General features: G+C 42.4%; 1 protein-coding gene across 1 annotated transcript; it reads left to right on the top strand.

The window, feature by feature from the left end:
• The first annotated feature begins 12,540 nt into the window (after positions 1–12,540).
• Positions 12,541–15,316, top strand: LOC124656112. The gene is made up of 6 exons (XM_047194916.1): positions 12,541–12,566; positions 13,248–13,580; positions 14,031–14,211; positions 14,306–14,498; positions 15,017–15,165; positions 15,248–15,316. The coding sequence occupies exons 1-6, from the start codon at positions 12,541–12,543 to the stop codon at positions 15,293–15,295; spliced, it is 930 nt and encodes a 309-aa protein (XP_047050872.1). The 3' UTR covers positions 15,296–15,316.
• The last annotated feature ends 369 nt before the right edge of the window (positions 15,317–15,685 follow it).

Genomic DNA, 15,685 nt, shown 5'->3' with positions numbered 1-15,685 from the left:
TATGCAAAGTATGCAAAGGATTGAGCTCCCTAAGACGATGTGATCAAGTTACCCAACCGAAAGCCCCTCTTAATAGTGCGGCTATCTATCCTATAATCCGGTCTCCCATCAACCACCACGAGACCGGTAAAAGGAAAACCTATATCAAGGTCATACCTTTGCCTTGCGCATCCCATCACTTGATCATTGTCGCTTCGTGTATACTCACAAATGCTCCCCCATACACAATGATGGGAAAGCTTCATTGATGCACATCTTCACATGTCCACTATCGCCAAATGGACGGCAAGCTTCAAGCATGTGATCCACTCAAGATGCTCATCTTGAACTTGCCCAACTCAACCTTGTATCTTCTCATACTCACTTGAGATAGAGCATGGCTAATATTGAGTTCCACATAAGAACTCCATCTTCATTTCTTCTTCTTGATCATATCACAAATATATCTTCATACCGATGATCTTGATGCCAAATCACAAGGTATATCTTTATCTTCATGGCATCCATACTTGAATCCAACACATGGAGAGCAAGTAGTACCTATGGAATATTCCTTCATATAAACTCAATGAAAACATTAGTCCATAGGGGTTGTCATTAATTACCAAAACCACACATAGGGGCAATGTACCCTTACAATCTCCCCCATTTTGGTAATTGATGACAACCACAATAAGAGGGTTTATATAATGAATATTAGAAACAAGTACGCAACTTATCCGAGAATAAGTTGTATACAAGAGGTTGTATTTGATATGGTCAAGTAACACAAAGCTACTAGCCCATATCAAAACCGGCTCTACTCACACAACTACAACAAATGCAAGAGATGTGAGTAGAACCAATATATATAGAGAAAACTCCCCCACAATGTATGCACGTGTGATGAACATGAATTCATTGCATATATTGTCAAGATTAACCTTTGGGATAGTTTCCACTATATATATACAACCATGCAAGACATATAAATATGGAATGCATGAGAGGCAAAACACTTAAGCACAAACCAAGCTTAAGTATAAAACCAATCCCTTAAACCCTCTAAACTTCTCCCCCATTGGCATCGATTGTCAAAATGGGAGAAAAATTTAGAAGGCCAATATAATGTGAGTTCCTCCCCAAAGTGTGCACTTCTCATAATTTGAGTGGAATCAAGTGCACATATCCAATGATGAATACTTGAAGGAAGTCAAACTATATTGAGGATCAAAGATTGCATAAAGATAATATGGTGAAGTGAGCTTCAACAAATAAAGGCAAGCAATCAAGGATCCAATTGGACAAACAAAGATATCATAATAAGAGAGATATGGTGCTCTAAAAATAAGAAAGCTCCCCAAGGTTCGTGCACAATTTATAATGTTTGCATTTGAATACAATATGCACAAACATGGAATCCTCACTCCCTATATATCATTTAGAACACAACTAAGATAAAGAGAGTATGCTTATCAAGAACAACTTTAGTCCAACAATTACGAGATATGAGTGCAAGAAGGAAAACAAATAAACTAAGCACTCATAAATCTTCTTTACCAACAACACTAAAATCAAAAGGATAAGAAGATGGTTGGCAAAGAACAAGGATATCAAGGTGATGGATTAGCGCTCTTATGTATATGAGTTTCTAAAGTGGACAAGTGATCCATAAAGAAACATGCACACACAAGAGGTTAACAAAATAGATAAGACAAGGTATCCAAGATGAAGTCATAAAATATACCAAAGGATGTTTGCTTAATAAAGCATATATATAGCCTATGGCTCCAATTTTCACTTATGGTATATGAATGAGCTTCAACCAAGTAAAATCTCAAAAACATCACAACCAACAATAAGGGAAGTAAAGCTAGTTGGAATGTTTTGAGAGAGGCAACAAGTATCACAAATGCGGATTTATTTCGCAATTTCATCAATATTGCACATAAGAGTTCTTTGAGGAATTGATATGCAATAAATTGCTAGAGGGCATATTTGGGATAAGTGAATCATAAACATGATATATATATATATCCCCATCATATGCATCTTCTCAAATTACTCAAGTGTACAATAAGAAGTTTTCTTTAAAAGGATTTTTCAAGAACCTCAATATTTTCTAAATAAAGAATTTCATGCCAAGATGCAACCTACAAGAGGTTGGATGCTATATGAGTATGCATGAATAAGATACTTGTTACCGAGATAGCAATGGCATGATGTAGTAGATAGGAGTTCATAGATCATCCTAGTCTTGACTCCAATTCTCATATGGTGATAACACCTTCCTTATAGATGAGACAAGCCTCCATTGCATCTCCAATGTACCTAAAACATCATTCAAGTACATCTTGGCCCCCAAACTCATTGGGTCCAACATGGTTAGACAAACCACAATATATAGGACACACTCCATATAAATATGTGCATATTTAGATGAAATTTGAATTTCATGCACATCTTAGCCATTTAGGATTTGATGGAGTATACCCTATATAATGGATCAAACAAAGCAAGCATGCTACAAATATAAACAAATTACATATAAGCACACATAAAGACTTTAAAGATCCAAGAAAGATATACTTTGGACAAAACACCAAAAGAATTCAATAAGGCATAAAGATGTCACCAAACAAATTTGTTGTCCAAAATATATCAAAGACGCAAATCACAAAAGATTTGTTCAACAAAGTTCAACAAATGAACTAAGAAGAAACCATTGAGCATAAAGGATGAAATAAAGCAAACATGCTCAAGGATTTATCTCATTCAAGCAAATAAATCATGTAAGAAAGAATGAGATAGCAAACTCCCCCAAAGAGCAAGGTTCAAACAAAATAAACCAAACCCTATACACTTTTCACAATGGCACAATGTACCGTAAGGAAAAGATTTGTCTTCCAAAACAAACACTTGATATGAATCAAGAGAATTTATCAAAAGATTTTTCAAAGGGACAAGGAAGACACATGGGAGCAACAAAGATTTGTTGGAAATAAAATAAGGCAATAAGAAACAATCCAAGGTGAAGATGATCCATGAATTCAACCACATACAAGGTTATCAATTGTCAAAGACAATGAATATATTGGACATAATTTCCGGTGGTGAATTGACAATGATAGTAAGGATCAACTTCACAAATAAAGGCATAGGATAAGTATATATAATTAAGCACTATGCACGGATGAAGATTCTTGATGGCTTCAATTAGTCAAACAATCACGCACGGCAATGATTAGAATAACTTGAAGCAAACGGTGTCCCAAATAAGATATAGAGATATGTATTTGAGGAAAACCGTACCAAGAATTTCTTACTCAAACAAGAACCAAAAGATGAGCAATAAAAGCTTTTTACTACAAGTGGAGCTTGTTTGAGCAAACATGCCACCTAGGATCAAGATAATTACGTGTATCAACACTAAGTGGCATAACCTCATATGTTCACATTTTCTAGGCTTGTGATATGTACATAACATATTACTCCCCCATAATGTGATAAGTCATTTCTTCTAAAACAAGAGGCAACTAAAATTCGACTAGAGATGATTAATGGACATTAGAATTTGAATTTCTCATGAGTATGACACACCACATAGTGACTAGATAATCTTGCAATATCAATACTAAGTGGTGGTATCCATGTACACATATTTTAAAGAAAGAGAGATGCACAAAGCATATCACTCCCCCAAAATGGGATGTTCCATTAATCACTTCAAAGAGAGCCAAATAAGATATCATCAAGATGCATTAGGCTCACAACAATACACAAGTATATGATGAGTCAAACAAACATACTTGAATACACAAGATAGGTAAGTAAGACACAACACATACACACAAATATTTGGTACAAAACCAAACATGCAAAGGGGCAAGTAACTTACAATAAATATGATGAGTTGAAGTATAAGTTACCGCAAGGAGGAACATTGGATATAAGTTATAGATGATAATCCATACGACTTGGCTTGGTAAAAATATAATATATGAAGATCCCTTAATTCTTCATGAAGTAGCCAAGTCTCCAATGCCCTCCACCTACACCTATTGATCAAATTTGAGCTTGTTGGTCCCCAACCAAGTTGGGTCCTAAGAGGTTAGTCACAATAGGCTTGGCAACCCAAATGGTTCTTTTCTTGAAACCACTTTGAGTTCCAACAAACTTGGCAAACACATTGCCATTCTTATCCTTCCCTAGAGAATAATCATCATCAACAATTATAGGGTTAGATAAGGTACCACCTAAGCAAGAAGAAGCAAAGTGCCCCTTCTCACGGCATAAGTAGCAAGTGTTCCCCTTTCTCTTCTTTATTGATTTCTTCTCTTGGGGAACAATATCTTGATTCTTCTTGGGAAGTGGCCTATCTTCAACTTGAGGTCGAGCATGAGCTTGACCTTGACCTTGTGGCCGTTTCCCTTGTTGTTTCTCACTCAAGTGCTTCTTCTTCTTCAATGGGCATGATCTAACATGATGCCCTTCAACCTTGCACTTGAAGCAAACCAACTTGGCCGGATCCTTGACTTTGTCTTGGCCCTTCTTCTTGTTGCTCTTGCTCTTGGACTTGTTCTTGTTATTGGAGTTGAATCCAAGTCCACTCTTGTCATTGGGAGATTGTTGCACACTTAGCATCTTGTCAAGTGCGGATTTCCCTTCATGACGCTTTTCCAAGTTTTTCTTCAAAGAAAGGACTTGGGCCTCGAGCTCTTTTATTTCCTCTACATGGTTAGTAGAAATACAAGTACTAGAGGAAGTAGAAGCTTCATTGTTAGAGCAACAAGGCAAGGCAAGTAATCCAACACAAGGTGTATCACTAGTTTGACTAGATGGATTACAAGGACTAGCACATGGCAATATAGCATTTGTAGTAGAGATTGTGCTAATGTCCACATGAGGCTCACAAGATGTTACCTTAGTGATACTAGCCTCATGAGCTAACTTTAGCTCATCGTAGGAAGTTAGAAGATCCTCAAGAGAGTGTGAGAGCGTTTTATTGCTTTCTTCCAATTCCCTACAATTGCTAGTTAGCAACTCAAGTTGAGCCCTTAGCTCAACATTCTCCTTTAAGGTAGATGCTTCACAAGAATTAGAGTTAGTAGCACAAGCATCAACAATAGTTTTCTCATTTTCATGCATATAGGATTCAATTTTTTGTGTAAGCATAAAATTAGTATGCTTCTCATCTTTTAGCTCATGCTTGAGGAGAGTGAATCTCATTTCCCCATTTTCAACATGGGACTCCAACTCCACTATGGTTTTCCTATATTTACTCAAGGTATCCATAGAGTGTTCGAGATTAGCACGAGCTTCTTTATTACCATGAAGAGAAGCATATACCATTGCCATATTATGCACCAAGATATTATATTCTTCATCATTATCATCATCATCACTCTCATCATTAGAGGAAGTGTTAGGAGTCAAAGTAGGAGATACCTTTGATCCATTTGCCATAAGGCACATGTGCATACGGGAGGATGAAGATGAAGAAATTCTTGAATCCTCATTTGAAAACATGTCTTGATCCATAGAGTGTTCGGTTTCCTCTACATTGTTAGTCAACAAGCAACTAGAGGAAATAGAGGCATTTTGATTATGGGAGCAAGACAAGGCAAGCATATCATCATGGGATTTATGTAAGCAATTTACACATGATATGCAAGGACTATCAATGCAAGCATGTAGATTATTTTCAATGCTAGATGTGTTTAAGTCCAAAGAGGAAGCATTGCAATGGGATAGAGATGAAGAATCATCACTATTGAGCACAATATCAACATTACAATTTTCCTCACCACTCACCATATCATTACCTTGTGTCTTGCAACACGTTGGTGAAGTGGAAGTAGATGATACATCATCACGGCCGGAGGTGGAAGCAACTTGGAGCTCTTCATGATGTGAAGAGGAAGAGAGCTCCTCGGAGGCACCACCAACCAAATGAGAAATGGATCCACCAAACATTTCTTTAAGCTTGATCCACATCTCATGAGACGACTTTCGCTTTATATATATCAAGAACCTACGAAAATCGGGTCTCAAAGAGAATAAAAGCTCATTAGATACTTGAGCTTCAAGATGTAAGTTTTTCTCATCCTCTAAAGATAGATTTTGAGAATCCATCGGAGGAGAAAAACCGACATCTAGAAATTGCTCTATATGTGGACACAAGGTCCGAAGCTTACAAAGCAAGCAATTTCTCCACAAAAGATAATTTGTGCCATTAAAGATAATTGTGTCATTGTGCACTAAATTACTAGCCGACATCTTTACTCTCAAGGCGGTGAAGCCTTAAACAAGGAGAGACCTTGCTCTGATACCAATTGAAAGATCGAGATGTCGCCTAGAGGGGGGAGGGTGAATAGGCAATTACAAACTCTTGCGGATTGGTCTTGTACGAATGCGGAATTAAACTATCGTTTAGTTTACAAGCACAAACCCTAAATATGCTAAGCTCAACTAAGTGTAACAATAGCAACTAGAGCTAAGCAAGATAGGCACAAGATATATGTAGCACAAGTGATAGCAAGATATATGTACTTCAAGCACGATGGCTATCACAAGGAAAGAGAGCTCGGGTATAGAAATAACCGAGGCACGCGGAGACGAGGATGTATTCCCGTGTTCCCTTGCTTTGCAACAAGGTACGTCACGTTTGGAGGAGTGGAGGTCCCACGAAGGATTCCCCGCGCCACGAAGGCTCACCCTATTCTCCGAACCACACCCACGAAGGATAATGGCCCTTTCCTTATGGTTAGCTTTTCCTCCGCTCCGGAGATGGCAAGCTCCACAACCACTTCACAAGCTCCACGAAGGAGAAGCCCGGGCCTCTTCACAATCTTCTTGAAGAGATCACCGGAGCACCAATCACCAAGCCAACTAGGAGGTCACCCTCCAAGAGTAACAAGCTCACGGTCTCTCACTCGAACAAATCGTGGTGGAGAGCTCAACACTATGCAATGATGCAAAGCAAGAACACCGGAGGTGTTCAAATCCTTCACACTCAAATCCCACCAAAGCAACGAATGCTAGGATGAGATTGGAGAGGAAGAACAAGGGGAAAAGTCAACCAAAGACTCCAAGATCTAGATCCCAAGAGATTCCCTCACTTAGAGAAGAAACGGTTTGGTGGAAGTGTAGATCTAGATCCCCTCTCTCAAATCCTCAAATATGAGCAAGAATGGTTGGAGGATTCAAGGGGAAGAGCAAGTTCTTCAAATAGTAGCAATGGAGGAGAGAGAATGGGAAGAACTAGTTGCTCAAGGTGGAAGAAGGGCTATTTATAGCATGGGAGAAAATATAACCGTTGGGGAAAAAAGAACCACTAAAAACGCAAGAAAAACAGCCCAAAAAGGTGCCCAGCCGGCGGCCCAGCTGGTTGACCGGAGCTGTGGCCGGCCAGGCCGGTCTGGGGTCCGGCCCAGCCGGACCAGCAGCTGGGCGAGGCGCGCGCCGCGCTGGGCGGCGGATAGGCAAGGGGCGCGCGGGGGTGGGCGGCCCAGCTGGGCGAGGCAGGCAGCGGGCGAGCGGGCCGCATGGGCAGCGGCGGCCCAGAAGCGCGCGTGCGGCCAGGAGGATAGGCCGCGGGCGGCGGCGGCCGTGTGGGCCGAGCGGCGGTGAGCGGCCCAGGTGAGGCGCCCGGTCGGACCGGGATGTGCGCCGGGCGGGCCGGTCGGCCACCGGGCCTGCGACCGGTCACGGGCCCAAAGGCCACTGGACACAGGCCGGATGGCACCGGTGCCAAGTCCGGTCACGGACCGGGTGGGCCGGTTGCCGGTCCGGTCAGACCGGCCGGTCGGCTGGCCCCTTTCTTTTTCTTTTTCCTTTTATTCTTTTCTCCTTTTCCCTTTCCTTTAATAACTATTGCTCCCGAACTCCGAATCGCATGAAACCAATTTTGTTTGGAAGATAACAACAAATGCTATCTAATAGAAAGTGAAAACCCAAGAATCTGTAGGAGGGGATTTTATCATGAATATAAAAGGTAGAACCTTATATCATGAATAACCGGTAAAATCACCCAACATCGAAAACGCAATAGAAGATGCATGTGAACTCCGTTTTCGATGAACTTGGGCTTGTTGTAAAGCTAGCGACAAGCTCAAGAACCTCACACCGAGAAATACCAAGAAGCAATAAGGATATGCAAAGTATGCAAAGGATTGAGCTCCCTAAGACGATGTGATCAAGTTACCCAACCGAAAGCCCCTCTTAATAGTGCGGCTATCTATCCTATAATCCGGTCTCCCATCAACCACCACGAGACCGGTAAAAGGAAAACCTATCAAGGTCATACCTTTGCCTTGCGCATCCCATCACTTGATCATTGTCGCTTCGTGTATACTCACAAATGCTCCCCCATACACAATGATGGGAAAGCTTCATTGATGCACATCTTCACATGTCCACTATCGCCAAATGGACGGCAAGCTTCAAGCATGTGATCCACTCAAGATGCTCATCTTGAACTTGCCCAACTCAACCTTGTATCTTCTCATACTCACTTGAGATAGAGCATGGCTAATATTGAGTTCCACATAAGAACTCCATCTTCATTTCTTCTTCTTGATCATATCACAAATATATCTTCATACCGATGATCTTGATGCCAAATCACAAGGTATATCTTTATCTTCATGGCATCCATACTTGAATCCAACACATGGAGAGCAAGTAGTACCTATGGAATATTCCTTCATATAAACTCAATGAAAACATTAGTCCATAGGGGTTGTCATTAATTACCAAAACCACACATAGGGGCAATGTACCCTTACAGCACTAAATAAAACAGAGCATTTTGCAGGATTTATCAATTGACCAGACCCAATTTCAAAGATACTGATAGCTGCCTTTACCACTCCTGCTTGGATAATGTTTGCTTTAAGGAAAAGCAAACTGTCATCTGCGAAAAGCAGATGTGAGACTCCTGGTCCTCTTCTGCTAATCTTTAGTTCTTGTAATTGTTCCAAGTACACTGCTCTCTATAGTACTTTGGATAGGCCTTCTGCAACAAATAAGAAGAGGTAAGGTGACAGAGGGTCTCCTTGCCTGATTCCTCTAGTGGGTTTAAACCCTTTTGTAAGATTTCCATTAATTCTCACTTTGTACTGGACAGAGGAGATACAGCTCATTATCCAACCCACAAACCTTGGGTGAAAACCGAACTTCAGCATGATAGTTTCCAAGTATTTCCAATCCACTCTTTCGTAGGCTTTGGTTAAATCAAGTTTGTAGGCACAGAATCCTTCAGGTTTCTTTTCTGTTTGGATGGCATGGAAGCATTCAAATGCTATTAAAGCATTATCAAAAATTAGTCTCCCAGGTATAAATGCACTTTGAGATTCTGATATTATACTGTCAAGCATTGGTCTCATTCTATTGATGATGCATTTTACCACCACCTTGTAAATGACATTGCATAGAGCAATAGGTCTGTAATCCTTTAGAGTTTCCGGATTATTGTTCTTCTGAATAAGCACAAGAATAGTTTCATTGATGTCTGCAGGCATATTTCCATCAGTAAAGAACTTCCTGACTGCATTGATGACTTCATTCTTTAGGACCCCCAATTTCTCTGGAAAAATCTGGCTGGGAATCCATCAGCTCCTGGCGCCTTTAAAGGTCCTATTTGGAACAATGCATTACTGATCTCTTCATCAGAGAACTCATTGGTTTTTTTTTAGATAAGGGGAGTACCCCAGCCTCTGCATCAATTGATGCATGCAGCCTCTTATTAAACTTATTTAAACGGTCTGTAGAGAACTCATTGGTAAGTTTATCATTCATTTCTTTGTCTACTTTTTGCTCAATGAGTTCCTCAATGAGCTCTGGTACTACTATTTCTTCTTTTGTGTACATATCATTGAAGTACTTGTTTGCCTCCTTTTCAATGTCAATCTGTTTTTCCACCACCTGCCCATCCCCCTTCTTCAGTTTACTTATTCTGTTCTTTCCGGATAGACTTAACAAAAGTTGCCCAATCCGGATAGATGTCATCGGCTAGGTAATATCCCATTGTGTACTCATTGTTCATGACCTTGTAGTTGCAAGTGGGTGCTTCCCCATTTGCTAATTTAGCAAACAAAGGAGACCTTTGCAGGATGTTGATGTCATTGAGTGTCCCGGGCAAACAAAAAAAAACAGTGCCAAATCCACAAATATTGTGATGCTACGGCCTCAAGGACAATGGTTGCAGCTATGCTCTTGCCACAGTACTGTCCATGCCATGCTTTTGGACAATTCTTCCATGTCCAATGCATACAACCAAGACTACCAAGCATGTCAGGCCAACCTCTTTTCTCATTTATCTCCATCAACCGTTTGGTGTCATCCTCGTTGGGAGCTCGGAGATACGTAGGCCCGTACAACTTGATAATCATGCGAGCAAACCTGCGGACTGACTCCGTGGTAGTATCTTTGCCAATTCGAAGATACTCGTCTGTGTAATCCGCAGGGATGCCATACGCAATGACCCTCATGGCAGCAAAGATCTTTTGGAAATCGCTGAAACCCATCACCCCGGCGGCATTCCTACGTTGCTTGAAGTAATTCGAATGCAATTCGCAAGCCTTGACGATTCGGACGAACAAGCTACGCCGCATGCGATACCTCCTACGGAACAGATGGGCAGGATAGGTAGGTACCTCAGCGAAGTAGTCCTCCATCAGCTGCTCGTGGCCGAGGAGGCGATTCCGCTGGATGTCGTTCCGGCTGAACACGGAACCGCGCCTCCGATTCAGCAGCTTCGCGCGATCCTCCAGGTCCTTGACGGCGAGGAGGAGCATGGTGGCCTCCAAGTCGTCGTCCTGGAGCAGCTCTTCGAGGTCGGAATCGTCGGAGCTCGACGAATCCGACAGATCGAAATCATCGCCCGAGCTCATCCTCGATTCCGACGGAGCGGAGGCGGCGGCGGTGGGGGCGGCAGCCGGAGTTGGGGGAGGAACAGCGGACGGGGTGCGGGGCGACCGACGCTACCTCCGGGTTGCGGGGCTCGGCCAAATCGGGCGGGGCGGCAGCGGCGGAGTGTGGCAGCGGCGCGGGGAGCGTGGGGGAAGGAGCGAGCGAGCGGTTGCGTCAGCTGAAACTTCAGCGCGCCCTAGATAGGGATCGTGCGTTCGGTTTGCTCGATCGACCCCTACAAATACAGGCCGTTTTGAGTTTTCGGCCTCGGCCCGAAAAAAGTTTTTCGGTTTTGCCCCTTTTACGGTCACTGATCGGCGCCGTTTTTCGCCCCGAACCCGTAAAACAACGGTTATTTTTCGGTTTTGGCCCGTTTACGGGCTCTGTTAGAGATGCTCTTAGAAGCCAAGTTTTAGGAGAATAGGCCGTAGAAATAACATCAGTGAATTAAACAAGATAGGAGAAGATACCTGGATAATGGAGCAACCAGCATAACTAGTTTCCCCTTGTCCTTGATTCATATGGGGATCCTCTGTTTGGAATCCATGGATTTGGTTGTAGCAGGGCTAACCTCACCTGGGAGATTAAAATTAGTGAGGTGATGGTGATGGTGATGGAAGTTCAGTTCTCTTTCTATTAGGGATGAGTGGATGACCGTCCGTTACATCATCGGGCAGCAGGTTGCAAGACGTCGGAAACAGGAAATAATTACCTTTATTCTTGAGATCTGGTATGTAGTTCAGACAGGGATCAGGATACGGCGCAGTTGTGAGGGAGCGAGCATATTAGCCACGTTACTTACATGAATGGTTCTAATGAGATATGATGCAAGACAGGATGAATGCCCGGTGAAACATGTAAATATGGGCGCAGTTTTGCGAGTGGAAGCTTGAGATGAGTGTTAATTTCTAATGGCCGAGGTTTATAGGGCATGCCCAATGCATAGCCCTAGGGGTGTTGCCTCACACCTTTAACTAGGTTCGGGTGGTCCAAAGTTGGTTCGGATGAGGAGGCAGCCTCTTCATTAGGAGGCAACCTCTTCAGCCATAAAGTGGAAAATGTGAGAGGGAAAGAGAAAAACCAAATCAGCTTTTAAGAGAAAGACATATTAATGGGACCATAACATGGCATGCATATGTCAAAAGTTTTATCCAAGCCTAGTTGGACAGCTGCCTCCATTGCTCATGCCCTAAAACCGCTTGGCCGTGTGAATTCAACTTGTGTAATGTCTAAACTGACAAGTTGTTAGATCAGATGAGTGAGCTGATGAAAGAAACGCATGCAACAACCACCCAAGGTTTATAGATGTAGTTGGCAGCATTTGGCGATCTCCAGAACGGCAGGGCACGATCTCAAACTTGTATGCGTTGTTGACCCAAAACTGGTTCAGGGAGCTGTAAAAAAGCACAACTGGTTTGACCCAAAACTGCTTAGTTTCCAGCACAAGTATTTTGATTCGGAGTTTCATTTAAGAAAGGGAGAAGATGTTTGGGTCGGTTTGATTTGGTGTCCGGTACTGCTAGTCATACGATTCGGGGACAATAAATCGTGAAGCTAGCCTCTTAATCTTCATCTCGTCTACTAGTGTACGTAGCTCTAGAAGAAGATCAGGCCCAATCGAGCAGAGGTCGACCGGTTCTAGCAGCAATGGCAATGGGGAACAATCAAGATCCGTAAGTGCCACCTATCTCTCTGTCCCCTTTAAAATCCTTGCATATTCTGACGTGTATTAATTCCGGTGAATTTCATATACACTGGTACTTGGTTTTTATTCGGATCGAGGAGTGCCATTGATCCGAATTTTCGGAAAGAAAAACACATCGATCAGAAATTTCGGAGGATCGCTGTGTCGCGGCGGTACGTACTACCATAGATCCGAATTTTCGGAGGATCGCTGTGTCGCGGCGGACGTGTGCCCCTGTATGTACTGCCCAACCTGCCGGCCACGCGGTGGTGGCGGCGGCGCCCCCAACCTGTATGTCCGCTACCTTTAGTTTCATGTTTATCATCTAATAGGCAGAGAGGGCGTGCATCGAAATCTAGTTTTTCGATTGCCTAGCTGCGGAGTTTGTCATCGAAATCTAGTTTTTCTATTGCCTAGCTGCGGAGTTTGTCTGATAGTTGCAACAACAAATCTATCAATCTGTAGTTCTGTACAGAAATCAACAAAACGATGTTATCCTTTCTTCTCTCATTGATGATGATGATCATATGGATTCTTCACTCAGCTCTTATGCCTATCTATGTCGCTATTACCTGTGCTCACCGTAACGATGCTGATTTCTACCCTCGTAGGCTCTGTTTTCTTTATCTTTTTTTATAAAACAGAAGACTCATCGATTTACTTGGTTCAGGTGCCAGGATCATGTGGCTGAGCCTCCATCTGCACGGACGCAGCCGCAACCACAACCGTCTGTCTCGTACTTGAGCAAGTTGCTCGGCACTACAACATTCAAGGACACTGCCGCTTCCTCATCTTCCTCCGAGCAGGCTGTAACTGAGACCCCGCCACCTAAGCCAATCATTTACCTCAAAAAACCTCTTGGTTGGTACTTCAGTATTTACATCAGGATCGATCGTTCAGGATCTTTCCACACTTATCCTCATCTCGGTGGGCCGTTCAAGAGCTTACAGGAAGTGGAAAAGGCTATCGAGCGCTATCTTGATGACAAGCGGCATCAAACGCTGTATGGTTTCCCAATTTCTTTCGTGTTTTTTTTTCTTCTTAGCAATTTCTTCCTGCTTGCACAATTTGCATCTGCACATTGTTATTTTCCATGTGATAAGACCATATAAGAGCTCTCAAGTTGATCACAGAGATACTAACATACATTTGGTTTTCTCTTCAAGTCCTGTTTGTGGAATTGTCGAACACCTTAAAGTTAACTCAACAGTTTGAACTAGTACATAATTAGCAAGTATAGCTCAAAATTAACGAAAGTACATACTACATATACACGCTGCTGCTTCTTATTCTAGGTATACCATATCATCTGAATTGTATCTTATACAATTGTTTAGCTTTTAGCTTTGGGACACCCATCTAGCGCAGCTTTCTTAGTTACAAAACACTGGTGATTAGGATCTGAAAATTAAGATGTGCAGCTTTTTTACAGAACCTAATGATACACTTGTAGGTGGAAAGAGCAATCTGGGGATTCTGGGATGGAGATTGTTATAAAGAAGGCTCTTTACTGGCCTGATGGAAGAACAAGGAGATGTTCAGACAACCAGGTAGTGGAGCATACCCGTGAGCAAAAGAGTTTAATGCTTCAAGCTTTACTGGACACGTATAATGAGGATCACAAACTTTTTGGGGTATCTCTCTCTCTCTCTCTCTCTCTCTCTCTCTCTCATTGTTTATGTCCTGTTTCCTTTCATGTAATGATTCTGACCCGCCCCACTCTCTTAGGATGATGCATATGAATTCAAGGATATTTTGCACTTCCAGTCAATCGGCGAAGGAAATATGTGGTACAAGCATTTCAATTTCACTACAAAGACTAAAGATGGAATTGAGGATCTTTTCTTTGCTGAAGTGCGAGAAGAAGGAGACAATGAATTGGTGGCAAATACCTTCTGCAAGATTGAATCCAATGAAAATGGTAAGTATCGACAGAGGGCAGATATAATGGGCTATCCACTAAAACTTGCATATGGTTCCTTAACTTGTATACCCAAATCTGATGTTTTTTATTTCTAGGCTTATTTTCTGTTCGTTGTGGATACATGATATGGAACTGCCTGCACCTTTGCAGCATGAGGCATTAGGTTGAAAAATAGATTATTGTTGACTAGGTTTTCTAAAATAATTTTACATTTTAGTGTTCTACTACTCTTGATTTTGCGGAAAGTAGTGGCAACAGCAGAAAGGGCAATGAGCACGATCATGGCACAGGCAGTCATTTGCATAATAGAGTTTCAGATGCAGTATGTGTAGTACTTGTAGTGAACACATGGAGGACCTTTCTGTCCAACAACAGATAAAATTGTGCATCCGGTCTTGTTCCACTCTTGTTTGAATTCAGAAAGCAAATTCATTGTCGTCTTAACTTGATTTTACCCTCACTCCATGATATGACGGAGGTATAACAATTCACTGTTTTGATCTTGTTCAATGAAGGCCACTGCTATGGTTGCATAAATAATGGAAGTATGGATATGAAGCACCCCGACAAGGCTGATGCATACTCTGGTGGTCACTTGGATGTATATTTGCCATTTGGTGGGGGTAGAAGACGTCCTAACACGTGGACAGGCTCAAAGGAAGATGTACTACATACTAAAACTTTGATCATACTAAAACTGCTTTTCACTTGAATGCCTGACTTATTATCTTTCTATTTCATTTCAGGTGGCTGCGGAGGAAGCTAGGCTGAGATACATCTACGGTGTAAAATGATAAGTGTTTGCTTGTAAGGAGGGCGCTGCTGTGCAAATAAGCAAAGTATTTGTCAAACACTTTTTGGACAAACTTTAGTGTTTTGTGCTCCGCCTCCACCCCCTGTCGGCAATCGGACGGGTCCTGCCGAAAATGAGGGCGCCTGCGCAAAAAAAAAAAACCCGCCCAGCTGAAGGGGCCGGAGAGCTTCGGCACCCTAGATGGTCCGACCCCACTTTTCTCCAAGGAATACCCGAGTGCCGTCTAGGGATCCATTGTGAGGGTCGGATGATCTGGCCCTTGACATGCTGGATGATCCGCCCCCTGAGTTGATCCATTCCGCTCCTCTTCTGATCTTCTTTCTTCTCAACTCATCAACTCATTGCATTCAACCAAAAGTAAAGACCACCA

This window comes from Lolium rigidum, chromosome 5, assembly GCF_022539505.1.
Source record: "Lolium rigidum isolate FL_2022 chromosome 5, APGP_CSIRO_Lrig_0.1, whole genome shotgun sequence".
Taxonomy (NCBI): Eukaryota; Viridiplantae; Streptophyta; class Magnoliopsida; order Poales; family Poaceae; genus Lolium; species Lolium rigidum.
This window is presented reverse-complemented; position numbering and strand designations above follow the sequence as displayed.